Source organism: Acartia tonsa, chromosome 5 (genome assembly GCF_053477335.1).
Source record: "Acartia tonsa isolate MP-2025a chromosome 5, ASM5347733v1, whole genome shotgun sequence".
Lineage (NCBI taxonomy): Eukaryota > Metazoa > Arthropoda > Copepoda > Calanoida > Acartiidae > Acartia > Acartia tonsa.
This window is the reverse complement of record NC_137264.1, coordinates 43453608-43467966: the sequence shown is the minus strand read 5'-3', so window position 1 is coordinate 43467966 and position 14359 is coordinate 43453608. Positions and strand designations below refer to the sequence as shown.

At 32.2% G+C, this 14359-nt stretch overlaps 1 protein-coding gene across 4 annotated transcripts in view; it reads left to right on the top strand.

Annotated features, from left to right (window-relative positions):
- LOC145319589 (inositol monophosphatase 3) overlaps positions 1–14359 on the top strand; it is a 14585-nt gene extending 226 nt beyond the window's left edge. The window contains exons 2-15 of one of the 4 annotated variants that reach the window (XM_080161804.1): positions 1104–1162; positions 1757–1797; positions 3484–3566; positions 6234–6289; positions 6725–6871; positions 7180–7246; positions 7707–7787; positions 9955–10100; positions 10577–10627; positions 10873–10930; positions 11179–11261; positions 11552–11729; positions 11905–12041; positions 13847–14359. In XM_080161804.1, the coding sequence (XP_080017930.1) occupies positions 1104–1162; positions 1757–1797; positions 3484–3566; positions 6234–6289; positions 6725–6871; positions 7180–7246; positions 7707–7787; positions 9955–10100; positions 10577–10627; positions 10873–10930; positions 11179–11261; positions 11552–11729; positions 11905–11946 (1092 nt within the window). In that variant the 3' untranslated portion in view covers positions 11947–12041; positions 13847–14359. Of the gene's footprint in view, positions 1–1038; positions 1163–1756; positions 1798–3483; positions 3567–6233; positions 6290–6724; positions 6872–7179; positions 7247–7706; positions 7788–9954; positions 10101–10576; positions 10628–10872; positions 10931–11178; positions 11262–11551; positions 11730–11904; positions 12297–13655 lie in introns of those variants that run through there. The other 3 variants (XM_080161801.1, XM_080161803.1, XM_080161805.1) reach the window with 3 other exon arrangements.

Sequence of the window (14359 nt, the reverse complement as noted above, 5' to 3'; positions counted from 1 at the left end):
AATGGCCCCAATACCCGGTAAAATTCAATACCTTTTTTTATTTAAAAAAAGACCTTTAAAAATGTTACTAGAATCCGCAATCCGCAAAACAAACAGGCATCTGCAATCTGCGGATTAAACTACTTATTTGGCGGATTTTTGTAAGAATCCGAATCCGACCCAAAAATTCGGTGGATTGACACCCCTACAATATTTTACACACACAAAAATTGATAAAGAAAAAACCGTTTAGTTATATTCAAGAAACTGAAACCTAAAAGTGTAACAAATAGTTTTAAAAATTTAAACTTGCACATTTTAAGCCTCTTTTGGTAAAAAAAAGTTTAAAGTGAAATAAGGAACAATGGGAAAAGTAAAATAATTAAAAAAAATATACATTGATTTTTTAAAATACAGCTGGATAGAAACGCATTCTACTTTACATGATTTTTAGAATGAACAGTTTTACTAATCTCTTTTACTCTGTTGAAAGTGCATAGAAAATTTTGTTATCTAAGTTTTAATATTTTGTTAGAAGCTGATTAAAAAAGAGGGTAAAGCTGAGCTTAAGAGAGTTTGATATTCAAATATGTAAAAGAGAGTATTGTCAACGGAATTATTCCTTAAAATTGGAGTTTTATTAAAAGCTGTTTAAAATGGAGAAAAAATTTGATTTAGATAGATAAGTAGTTTGATGTATAAATATGGAAATGACGGGTCCAATTCTTAAAAGATAATGGGTCTTGTACAGAAAATTGTAATGTAGGTTTTAAAAGCAGCAGCTATTTGAAAATCCAAAGGAAGTGAATATACATAAGAATATAAAAATGATAGTTTGTTCAAAGAGTTGATACTTAAAATTACAAACAGATTGCCAGTGAGTCCAATACTTAAAAGTGGGAGTTCAAATTTTTGCATATAAAGAAATTTAATGGAGATTATTTTGAAATGTCATTTAATTTCCCTTTAAAGAGACAGGGCTCTATTTTTTTTATAATTCTGCTCCTACTAGTTTAAATAAATATATTTACTGTTTATTAAATAGAATTGTTATACCTAGTAATTTTTATGTAATTTTTGTCAATTTTACAAAGAATAACTGGACATATAGGTGGTGGTATAGGGCCCAAGCCTTGTGGGCTAAACTTACGATCACAATGGTCAACTTTGGCGGCACTGTTAGGTAAGCTTTCATCCTTAGGTGGATTCTTAAAAAAACAGGATCGTTGAATCGGCTATGGTTGCCATACTCTATAATGATTTTATAAATGCGATCTCTTATTTTTTTTTTCTCTGTACGTTTTCATTTAGACTAAAGAGTGTGTCATGTTGACCAAAAAACATTTTATGTAAATAAGAAAAGACTGTTAAACTAAAGTTAATTTAACATACCTACTATTTATAAATTTCTATGCTTTACTGTGTTAATATTTTTAAAGCCACTAATAAACATGATTGTCCTTGTTATAGTGATAAACTAGATGCTACCCACCTAGCCTCCAGGGATGGGCGCAAGAGGTCAGAAATAGCCTAAAACCACCCCGAGATAGTTATTTAGTTTCTCTGAATAGTTTAACTTATTCAGACCAGAATTTCTAGAATCTTTAGCTTCAGAAAAAAATACTTGTTTGCATTATAGGATAGATTGCTTTTTAACGAGCTTTATAAGTTTGCTTCAAATGTTTTAAAAGAATATTGAAATTACCAAGGTTATGACTACCTAATTTTTTTTTATTTTGAATGATATTACATCATTATGTTTTGTTATTATTTTTAGGCTAAATCCTCTGGGTATTGCTGTCATCTGTGGAATAATTAGTAAGTATACAACTTTTTATATTTTCTCTCATTACTAATAAGGGCGCAATTGACCAATGACCAGGGTTAATATGAAGAGGAAAGTTTTGTATTTTGGAATAGTAATTTTATCTTTAATCAGTAAAGACATACATACAAAGAGGGAAGTCATTTTCTAGTAAATCCCGTAAAGGTGTGTGTTATAAGGCCTAAAAATAGTAGTAGAACGATAAGGTGCTCTATATATTTGTATTCCCTATTGAATAGAACAATAGGGAAATTTTTTTTTTTTTGACAACCGTACCTGGAATATCTTTAAAAAATACGAAATTTCTATCAAACGCTTTGTTTGGCTCAAACTGACAAAAATTAAAAAAAAATATAATTATATTAATAATGTTTTCTATAGGTACAAGGTAAAGGTTAAGAACAATCTATACCATTAAACAAAGAAAGAAGCCATTCTTTACAAGTTGATTTATTCAAGGTGACAAAAATTAGTTTTATGTTTGTGGAATTTCATGTTTGTTTGCTTTGAAGTAGAAGGTTTCAATGTGCATTGTTTCATTTCAATTTCACTACAGCGAACAACTACCTTCTTATATAGATTGTATATCTGAATGTTTTCAAAATTGTCTGTATGTAACTTGTTGTGTTGGTTTGTTTCACTAAGTCATTGTATTAATGATTTGTTAAAGTTCCTTTGTTTAATGGTATATATTGTTCTTAACCTTTACCTTGTACCTATAGAAAACATTATTATTATAATTATATTTTTTTTTATTTTTTGTCAGTTTGAGCCAAACAAAGCGTTTGATAGAAATTTCGTATTTTTTAAAGATATTCCAGGTACGGTTGTCAAAAAAAAAAAAAAAAAAAAATTCCCTATTGTTCTATTCAATAGGGAATACAAATATATTGAGCACCTTATCGTTCTACTACTATTTTTAGGCCTTATAACACACACCTTTACGGGATTTACTAGAAAATGACCTCCCTCTTTATATTGAAGATAATTGTCACACCTGTTCTCTTTACATTTTTACATTCATTCGTTAATCAAAAAAACTGTAGGTATTATAGATAAATATGTGAAATTAATATTTCTAGATTTAGTTTTAATAAAGTTAGGTTGTTAGAAGATAAGATAGTCTAGGTTTAAAAATTAAATGTCAATCAAACGTTGAAGGAAAATGTGATTTCATTGACTGTTGTAGAAGATAGACGGCTGAATTTTTGTGTGAAGACTCCCCATATCAGTCATATCCAGTGTATAACTTATGTTAGTGTGTTGGTCATGCTTTAAAAGACATTTAAATGGGATTTTCTTGGCTATTATCAGAGAAAGATGGCTGATTGATTTTGTGTGTTCATTGAGCTGTTGGTTCATTGGGCATCAAATATATAGTTAAAATCCGTTGGTTCATTTGTAATGATCTGGAAAATAACAAATTTTTTTTCGAAATTTTATTAATTTTCGCCAGCCTTTTTTCTCGTTGATTTAGTTTTGCTACGTAGGTATTATGTTGTTGAAAAAGAAACCTTTAAAGTATTTCTTAATTAGAAGAGAAATATATATTTATTTACGTTCTCTTTGCCTTCTTATTATGTGTTTTTTTACCTATTCGCATTTTATTTGGTTTGCTTACCAGCCTTGTTACCTAGACCATTTATTAATTTTGACTTAAAAATTCTTAATTTTTTCAGTATTGTTGATAGTTTTTAATTCTGGAGGGGAAAGAAAGCCCGCAGAGTTTGCTGGAACAAATAATCAAGAAGTTTCTCTAAAGGCAGAAATATGAGGATTTATAAATTGGAACTTTCAAGATGAATATTGGTGATTTCTCTTAAAGGGGTTATCTAGCATTAAAATATCTAACTCCATATGGGGGTTTCTCACTGCGGGGCCCATACACTTCACTCCCTTATATTTAATTTATTTTAATTTATGGGGATTCAGTGCTCGGCTAGTCACTTTGAGGGAAACAACCGCTTAAAAAAATGCTTACTTCATAAACAGTACCAAAACATTTCCAATCTCGAATACAAATAAACATTTTACAAAAAGATAGGTACGGAGTGGGGACAAAACACCTAATTTAAAAATACCTAATTTAAAAATGCCTAATTTTATAAATGTCTAATGTGACAAAACACCTAATTTATAAATACCTAATTTAAAAATGTCTAATTTAAAAATACCTAATTTTAAAAATGCCTAATGAGACAAAACGCCTAATTTTAAAAATGCCTAATTTTATAAACACCTAAATATAAATACCTAAGTTTAAAAATACCTAATTTTAAAATACCTAATTTAAAAAAACCTAATTTTCATCATATCTTAAAACTATTGTTGAATATATTAAACCGGCGGCTACGCCCCCTAGAGCCCTCTAGGAGCGGTTGCAGTGCGGAGGGGAATTTAATTAGTCTAGGGGGGGAGGGGGTTACAACTAGGGTTGGGCCGGATACTTTTTTGGCCGGATACCGGATATCCGGCTGATTTCAAATGCCGGATATCCGGTAACCGGCCAGATATCCGGCCAACGCCGGATATCCGGCAAATATCCGGTTATCCGGCAAATATCCGGTTATCCGGCCAAATTACCGGATATCCGGCCGGATAACCGGTCAAATTACCAGATATTAAAGTAGTAAAAAAAAAATTTCTTCAGAAATCTTATATAAATTTACATAAAGTTAAACTTATTCAGAAAAAGTGTTCTTCTAGCTTCAATAATAAGAAAATTAGAGCCATTTAAGATTTTAAAAAGCAGAGATTTTTGGTGTAAAGTATAAAAAATTATAGAGCCGGATATCCGGCCGGATAGTTTCAATATCCGGTAACCGGCCGGATATTGAAAATGGCCGGATATCCGGCCGGATATCCGGCCACACCGGATATCCGGCCCAACCCTAGTTACAACCCCCCTCAAAAAATTTCAAAATATAGTTTGAAATAGAAAACTGGACGTATGTACGGATGGACCGACCCTAACTATAGAAAAGCTTCGCTTTTAAAAATAAAATTTTATGAAAAGTTTGTGGCACCTCATATGAGCAGGGTTGTGCAAAACCCGTTTTTTTTTAATACCCCAGGGCCGTGGGTAATAGGGGTTTTACCCTGGTTTTGGGGGTATTTTGGGGGTTTTGGTTTTTTTTTACTGTAATAGCTAGAATAATATAGGATATTTAATTATCTATAATACAAAGTAGCTTGATTCTTGTCCCTTAAGATCCCAGTAACCACTGAACCGGTTGGATTCTACTCTTCAGTGAATATATATAATAATCCTGTGGTGGTTTTAAGCTATTTTCTTGAGGGGTGGGAAACCGACCCCCAACCTCTCCCCCAAAAAAACAAAAAAAAATCCCTCAACTTTGTTTAAGGCAGTTAATTGAAAAGGTTGCAAAAAATATTTTTTTTTAATTGCCTATTGGGGTAAAGCCCATAGATGAAAGTCAATGAAAACATATTTTTTTTATATAAATAATGGGTATTATCCTCTCAGAAAGTACCTCCCCCCCCCCCCCCCCCTGACAGCTAACTATGAACTCTGGCCGCAGCGCTCGTCTCCCTAGCCTGCCTAGCCGCGGCGCTCGGCCCCCTTGCCTGCCTAGCCGCAGCGCTCGGCCCCCTTGCCTACCTAGCCACAGCGCTCGGCTCCCTAGCCTAAAACCTAACATAACCTAAAATAGTTGTTCGTTGGTAGAGGGGGGGGGGGGGGGGCCCGGGGGGTACAAAATTGAAAAAAAAATTTCTAATAGGATAAATGAATTTTAATTTTTATTGGTTTCTTCCCTAACCTAAGTAGTCGTAGCGTCGCTTTCTTGGGGGGTGATAGTTGACCTGACCATCCCCCATTTTAGCTCTAGTTTTATGAAGAAAGATTAAAGAAATATAAAAAACGGGGGGAGGGGGCGGATTTTTTGAAAGCGCGATTTCTCATTGGAAGGTGTTGATAACCTCCACAAAAGTGTTATAAACCATGAACTATGCGAAGCTTCATTGTAAAGATGAACCATATTGGTTCAATGACTAGCGAGATCCTTCAGCCAATTGGATTAATGTTATCAAAATTTTAAGTATTTTAGTGAAAAAAAATAGATATTTTAGAATTAGGCATTGTTAAATTAGGCGTTTAGATAGTTTAGAATTAGGTATTTTTAAATTAGGCGTTTTTGAAATTAGACATTTTTAAAATTAGGTATTTTTAGTTAGGCATTTTTAGTTAGGCGTTTTTAAATTAGGCATTTATAAATTAGGCATTTATAAATTAGGTGTTTTTAACGTAGGTGTTTTTAACATTAGGTATTTTTAAACTTAGGTGTTTTTAGTTAGGCATTTTTAGTTAGGCATTTTTAAATTAGGTGTTTTGTCCCCACTCCGATAGGTACTACTCTTAGTGTTTCTAAATTAAAATTATTACCTATCCTTATGTTCCTGATTAAAGGAGCTTTTATCGGTGGCAATAGATGTGGCTGAACAAGGTGGAAGCGAAGTAGCCAGGTATGGAATCAGCTTATACCAACAACGAAATTAATGCGGGAAAAAATCACGAAACCTATACGCGATTTTCAGCTGTCGTTGGGGGGCAACACTTAGTAAAATTGACTAACTTTTTATCTGCCCCCCAAATATTATTTTTGATTTTATTCGCTTGTTGGCTTTACCTTATTCCTGGTATGGAATAGATAGAAAAACAGTCAGAATAATCAAAAGGAATAATGTTTAATTAGTATATTTTTGAACTGTTTTGAGTATAAAATATGTTTCAGAAAAGATCAATTGTTTTGTTTTTGCTCTTTTATGAACAAATTCATAAATAAAACCCACTTTTGATATTTTAGTGTAAAATATCAAAATATTAAGACAAAACAAACTTCTAGATTTCATCTGCTATTGACCTATCACTTTATTAACATCTTACTTTGATTAATTAAGGATAAGAAAATTAGCAGATATTGGTGAGACCAGCAAGGGTAAGACTCTGGAGGGTGCTAATGACCCCAAGACTGAGGGGGATATGGCCTCACACTTGAAAATGTACTGGGGCATCAAGAAGGCTTTCCCTGATATTAATGTTGTTAGGTAAGTAGCATATTTGTTATTTTATAGTATTGGAAAGGAATAAATTGAAGATTTGAAGAAGCAAATCATAATGTAAACTTATAGCTCCTACTTATATAAACTACTATTTCAAAGTCCAATACCTTGAGATAAATTTTTGCAACTTAAGGTTGATAGTTTGTGTGTTTTAGATTTTATAAGCGTGTTAGATAAAAATGTTATTTTTATGACTTATACATGTTAATTCCTTCTACTGACACTGACTTAACTTAAAAAGTATTTTTAGAAGCCATTTGCATTTACAATTGATTTTTTTCTAATAATTTTAGCGAAGAACATGACGTTGCAAAAATAGACCTGAGTGAAATAGAAAAACCAACCACATATAATGCTGAGGTGAGGGATCTTATATATTACGTTTTACACTAAACTCAGATCATGGAAAGAAAACAAAGCAGTGGGCCGTATTTTCACAATAGCTATTGATTTGTTATTTTAGGTTAGGTTAGGTAAATGTTACTGACTGCCCTGCAAGGTTGGGAAATAGGCCCCGCCGGGTTAGAACCTCTCACAGGGGCTAGAAATGTAAGAAAAGCTTGTGAAAATACGACGAAACTCGCTAATTGAAAGGAATGTTTAGAACTATTTTGGAGGAGGATACTTTCACCCTTCCAAGAGAAATAGCTCCTTGAAAAAAATACCCCACCAGCCCCCCCCCCCCCCCCTAAAAAAATTTACATTTACATGTCCTTTAAACTGAAAATCAAAATTGAAAGTGGAGAAACGACCCTCTCCCCCTCCTCCCTTCTTCTCTTAAATGCCTCTATAATTGTCAACCTTTATGTATTTTTGTCAGGTGGACAGCATAGTTACCAGTGATATTAATGTACCATATGATCAAATTTCTGTCTGGATTGATCCATTAGACGCTACACAAGTAAGTTTTGTGATTTAATTATACCAAAAGAAGTTCTGAAAATTTAAGATTTTCCAGATAAGTTGAACCAAACTTGATTGGCTGCAGTGACAACAAGTCCGGAATTGATGTTGCCTCGTTGGGTTAAATAATTGTGAATGTCTTATTATGATATGATATCACAGTTCTTTGACCTCATGAGTTAATAGTCATATCATCAGCAACATTTTATCAACTTCCAGTGCATTCAGGAGATAAAGTCGTACTTCAACCCTTTAGTGATGAATTTCATGATAAATATAATTCTTAGTTTTTCTATGATTATGACAGTATTTTATTAAATCAAATGTTCTACTAAAAGCCAACTCCAAATATGACTAAACTAGTAGACAGTGACAGGGAGTAAGGGAGAGGACAATGGGCAATTAATTCAATTTTAGAGTTCTAACTCAATAACTTCAAAACCAGATATATCTGGAAAATTCAAAAAATTTAGATATAGCAATCTTTAGTCCGTTTTCTTAAACAAGCTGCTAACTGATCTAAAATAAGTGTGGTTAGGTTACTGTACTCTGTTCAGTTACCAATCATGAAGTACGCAAAAGTTTTATAATGGTTTCATAAATAAACTGATGTGGACAATGCGTCATTTTTAACATAGGTTATAAGCTGTCGTAGTAAACCGATGAAAGGCAGGGTTGCCATTTTAAAATTCATTTAAATTAGCATAAAAGGCCTGTTTCTGACAAATGTCGTCTTATAAAAAACCATAATACATCTTGGTATTTATTTTATTAATGGTATAAGTAATGAAAAGATGCAATGAGTATATAAAATAAAGAAAAAGTACATAGAAATTTTTTAATTCAGGTTGAATAAATATATTATTTATGATAAAAAACTTTTTAAAATCCCGTGTTAATTAAGATCTTCAAAATAGGCGCATGCTGATTTTTACTAATTTTTTATTATTTATTTATTTTTTTTGGGTGGGGGGGGGGGGGGGAGGGTGCAGGGGGCTGGATGCGATTGCAGTCCTTCATTAAGTAATTTTAGGTTTAAAAGTAATTTATATTTTTCGGGAAAGCTTTGTTTTAGTATGGTTTGTAATGGGGAAAAAAATTTCTTCCTTAAAAAAAAATATTTTTAAATCTACTAAAGCATCGTAGCTAATTGATAATTTACTTAATTAATGCCACCCCATTTCTTGTTTGTTGTTATTTTTTATAGGCTGAAGTACAAATGCCCCGTACGAATTTCGACAGCTTGCTTTGGTTAAGCTGTTTTTACCACCTTCGGTTAAGTCTTAACTAATGTGAACATTGGTTTAGCTTTAACTTATGTTATGACGTCACACATCGGTTATCATGATCAGTTAAATTTACTTCAGTTTGGTGTATGAAACACTTAACAGCACCCTTAACTTATGTCTAAGCTGCTAACCAATGTCAATTTATTTTATGAAAACGGGGTTTTATTAGATTTGTATAATAAGAAATTATTAAACACTGAAAGAAAAGTATTTAACATTAGGTTATCCTGTTTTATTTTCCTGTGAATAGTCTGTAATTTATCATAAAAGGTATGACCTTAGTACTGGCAATTTCTTACAAAATAATACAATAATTTGGGTTTGTTTTCATATTTGACAAGGGGTTGATTAGAATGGATAGTTACAAAAGTATCACAGTAGAATTTCTGGTTTATCCCACCCATTCCTAGAAGAAAACTATTTTGTTTAAAAAACAAAATAAACTTGTTTTGAATTTTATTCAAATTGTCTGCTAGTATTTGTATTGGTTAGTTCAGTAAGAGTCGTCTGCTTTGGGAATAATTGTTTTAGCGGCATCCTTGTGCTGGTACCCAAAGTCTTTAAATTTGCCAAAATAATAAAAGTTGCATGTGTTCTAGTACCCAAAGTCCAAGACTGTCAGAAATATAAATTTTAGATCCATTGTCCCCTTCCTACCTCCCTGAGACAGTGACTAACTTATTGAAGATGTACATTTACCCTTTAGTGATGGTAAGCAAAACAGAAAACATACCTAATTAGGAGAAAGCAGTTATGCTTTATTACTAAACATCATATGGTATTATATTTTGGTTCTATCTCTATGCATTACTTACCAAAATGTGTACTGCAAATTAACCCTTTGTTAACGAAACACGTAAAAAAAACTTTTTTTAGGAGTACACTGAGAATTTGTTACAGTACGTGACCACCATGGTTTGTGTGGCTGTTAACGGTCAACCTGTCATTGGTGTCATTCATAAACCTTTCAATAATGGTGGTACGGCTTGGGGATGGGCTGCAGGACCTAACTTTCAATCAAAGTAAGATTCTTTGCTTAAATATATGTTAGTATCCTAAACTAGTGTTTGTCCGTCTTCACATGGGTAAAATTAAAATAATAGTTATTTATGGCATAGTATTAAAGACAGCGTTCCACGGATATTAAAATGAAAAACAAGTAAAAATCAGTTTTGTTAGCCCAGAACGACCGAAGGTTCTCGCTAACAAAACTGATATTAATTAAATGATTTTTTTTAATATTCGTGGAAAATTGTCTCTTATACGATGCTACTTATGATTCTTCAGTATGTCAGAGAACCGGTTCAAATCCAGAGGATATTAGTCGGTTTCGAAGCCGTACAGGAAAATGCTATTTAATAATAATCAAACTTTATTGTCATTGTTTTTAATTTGGAAATTTCCACTTGAGTACATCTTGCCTAATAATTTTCCTTGTTTTTGATTATAATACTTTACTGTTCTTTTTAAAATCTTCTATTTTATTGTCTTTGTACAGGGGTGTACAGAAAGATTCAGCGAGTAACACACAGTCTTCCATTAACATCAGGAAATTAAAATTAGATAAATTATAGAGAGATCAAAATACACGTTTTAGTTGAAAATATAATCTTACTCATGGGGTGAGACATAAACTTTTCTTTTATTTGTCAATCGTTTGTATTAAAAGGTGATTTTTTAAATCTTATGTTACCTCGGGCATATAGGTATAACTTCCAAAGAACATGTATTACAAAGCCACAAATTGAAAAGTTGAGCTTTTAATGAAATGATCTAATTTTGATATAAATGTAGTGAATCCCGTATTATTGTGTCACGGTCTCATGCAGGGGATGTTAACGCTACGGCCCAGGTAAAAGGGGTAGCTGCACGAAGTGCATTTAAACTTGAATTTATTTAACTCCACATTTTTTCTCTTCCAGAGTTTCAACTACATCTATAGGACATATATTTGAAAAAATTTCAATTTTCTACCAGGTAGTTTTAAAAACATGAAGACCTGAATATCATATTTTTTGGATTTAAAAAAAAATACCTATTGTATTTATTAATATCATATGTAACATAAGACTTTAGTAACGTATTTGATTTTAATTTCAGGCTGCCTTTGGACCTAATGTAAAGGTAACTGGAGCCGGAGGTGCAGGGTTCAAAACCTGGGAAGTTATCAAGGGCAACCAGGAATGAGACTTTCATTGATTCTTTTTAACTTACTGATATTAAGTTAGCCAGGGTTGAAGGGGACAATTTGCTGTTTAGTACACTAGTCCCCAAAGTTTTATTATAACGTTTTCTTATTGGTAGGGTGAACAAAATTGGGGACATTGAATTTTAATTATTTGGTTCATTAAGTTGAGTGTTTAAACTTTTCCACCACTAATTGTAATATACAGAATTTAGTAAATTTAACTCGAATTTTGTAAAAAAAAAAATTTGTTTGTTTGTGAAGTAATGAAAGGTTTATTAACAAGGACGCATATGTGCACACAACGCTGATTAAAAAATGGGACATCTGTGCCGGCAACGCTATTCTCAACAGTTTGGGCGGTCAGCTGACCACTCTCTCAGGGGGAGAGATCAACTATGCCATCAAGGGGGAGGGAGATGAGAAGAATAAGGGGGGTGTACTGGCTACAATGCATAATCATCAGGTCAGTAAAAAAAACAAGATAAATGGTCGGGTTGCTACTTTTGATATTTTTCGAATGGAATTGTTTTTTTATATAAATAAGTTAAATAATACCGAAGTATAGTTCATATTGAAATATTAAAACCTCAGCTTCAGATTGGTTATTAGGCTTTTAGTAAAATTTATTTATTTTGTAGGAATTTGCGGACAAATTGTCAAGTTTAGCTGGTGGAAGATAGAACAATTTGCAAAGCCAATCTCTCAATGCAAAAAAGCTCAATGTTGTTTTTATTACCTAATAATGATACAGTATAGGACTAGATTAATTTTTAATGTTTTTCAAAATCTCATGACAAAACATAAGGGAGTATATTTTCCATATGATATGTCTTCCCCTCCCCTCCCCCCCCCCTTGGGATTCAAGAAAAAATTGGGGAAAGAAATAGAGAAGGGTGGAGGGAAAGAAATTTAACTATTTTGTAAAATATTCACCCCTTAAATACCTTATACCTAACAATAATAACCTTTCAATGTTTATAGATACATAATTTACCAACAATGAACTTAACTTGAGTGTCAAAGTATTTAGGTGACAAGGATAGGTTAATGTGAGTTAATTAAATCTCACCCCCTTTTTTAAAATATTCCTTTTTGGTTTTCAAAAAATATTGAATAAAAATAATTGTAGCTAGAAAATTAATGCCTTTGAAAGAGACGGGATCGCAACTTTTTGAAAATCTACCTAAAACACAAAGTAACTCAGCCAAATATTTGTAGCTATTTCTCGCCTTTTTATGGATCTTTAGGTGTAGATTACAATAGTTTCTTGGCGTTTAAAGTTGTTTTCAAAAAGTTGCCCTTACTCTTCTAGATACCTATGTCTTTTTAACTTTTATTTCTTTGCTCTATAGGTTGTTTTGAGCTGATCATGATTTAGAAATTAAAATTATATCATCTATTATAAGTTCAGTTGTTTTATGATACCGAATATTTATGATGGGGGAGGGGAGTTCTGACACGTTTGCGTAAACCTGGTGTATTATAGGCTTTATCTTTGGACTGGGAGGATAGGTTATTAGGGATAAAATCATTCTTATATGATGAATTTCCCCCAGATTTATGATTTTTTGGATAGGCCTCCAGGTTCCGGAGCTTCAGGCCTCCAGGTGGTCTCTCTACAGGTAAAAATGAAAAAAAAATTTTTTTTAAAAGAATTAGATGTCAGCTTATTAGACAAAATATGTATGTTTTTCTTCAAATATGTGAATAACAATCAAAAAGAAGCATATTTTGTTTTATAAGTTAACCTCTAACTCTTCAAAAAAAAAATCTTATTTTTAATTTTTACATGTACAGAGTCCACCTGGAGACATGGAGCTCCGGAACCTGGAGGCCTATCCAAAAAATTTTAAATATGGAGGAAATTCATCATATAAGAATGATTTTATCCCTAATAACCTATCCTCTCAGTCCAAAGATAAAGCTTATACACCAGTGCTGGATCTTTAAATCATTTCAATGGTGATCTAAACCACCCCGCGCGAAATTTCAGCCAATCACAGCGGCTGATTTTTAAAATGCGCCGCTGTGATTGGCTGAAATTTCGCGCGGGGTGGTTTAGATCACCATTGAAATGATTTATAGAATCAGCTCAGGTTTACGCAAATGTGTCAGAACTTCCCCCCCCCCCCTTATTTAAAAGTAAAACACAGGGTATTGTTTTTTATTAATGATAAGCTGAGCAATTTTGAATTATTAAACTTATTTATCACATCGTTTATTAGGCAGCTTTCTGTGGTTGGTAAAATTAATAATTTTATAATTTTTGTTTCATTATTTGTGAAAAATTATCTTTAATTCGATACGATACATGATTTTTCAGAGTGGCTCGGATATTAATCGGTTTTGAAGCGATACTGGAATATTTATTTATCGCATCATATTATAGAAAGCTTTCCGCGGATAAAAAAATAAAAAAATATAAGATTAAAACCAGTTTTGTTAGACCCGAGTTATAAGCGGAAAAATTGTTTGTAACACGATGCTATACATGATTTTTCAGTATGGCCAAGAACCGGTTCTAATCCACCGGGTATTGATCGGGTTCAAAGCGATAATGGAAAAAATGAGTCTTACCAGTTCAACATATACTTTAAGTTTTAACCCCCCTCATGTATTTGATATTTTCTTGTGATATTTTAGATAACTAATTGTATCAAAAAGACCCATTAATGTGACATTTTGGATGTACCAGTTATTATATTACCAAAAGGGATATTTCCATGATTTAGATAGTGTCAAATTGTCATTAACATTAGAATAGTTATGATTTTATGCAATTATGTCAAGCGTGATGTTTTTATTTCAAATAGTTTGAAAAATATATGCGTCAAGAAATTTCAGCTTGTTTGTAGCTAGTTTTAAATCATTGAACCGATAAAGGTACCAAAATCACTCAATTTGACCAAATCAATTTTATAGAAAAACCTCTTCTGGTAGATTTTTAGTTTTATGACAAAACCAGATTTTATTTTTATATTCGTACGTGTGTTATTAATGTTTTATTTTGTTTTTATATAAAGAAATGTTTTAATAATTGTTAATTTTTTTCTGTATAATAATTAGTAATAAATGTTTCCTATGGACCTAAAA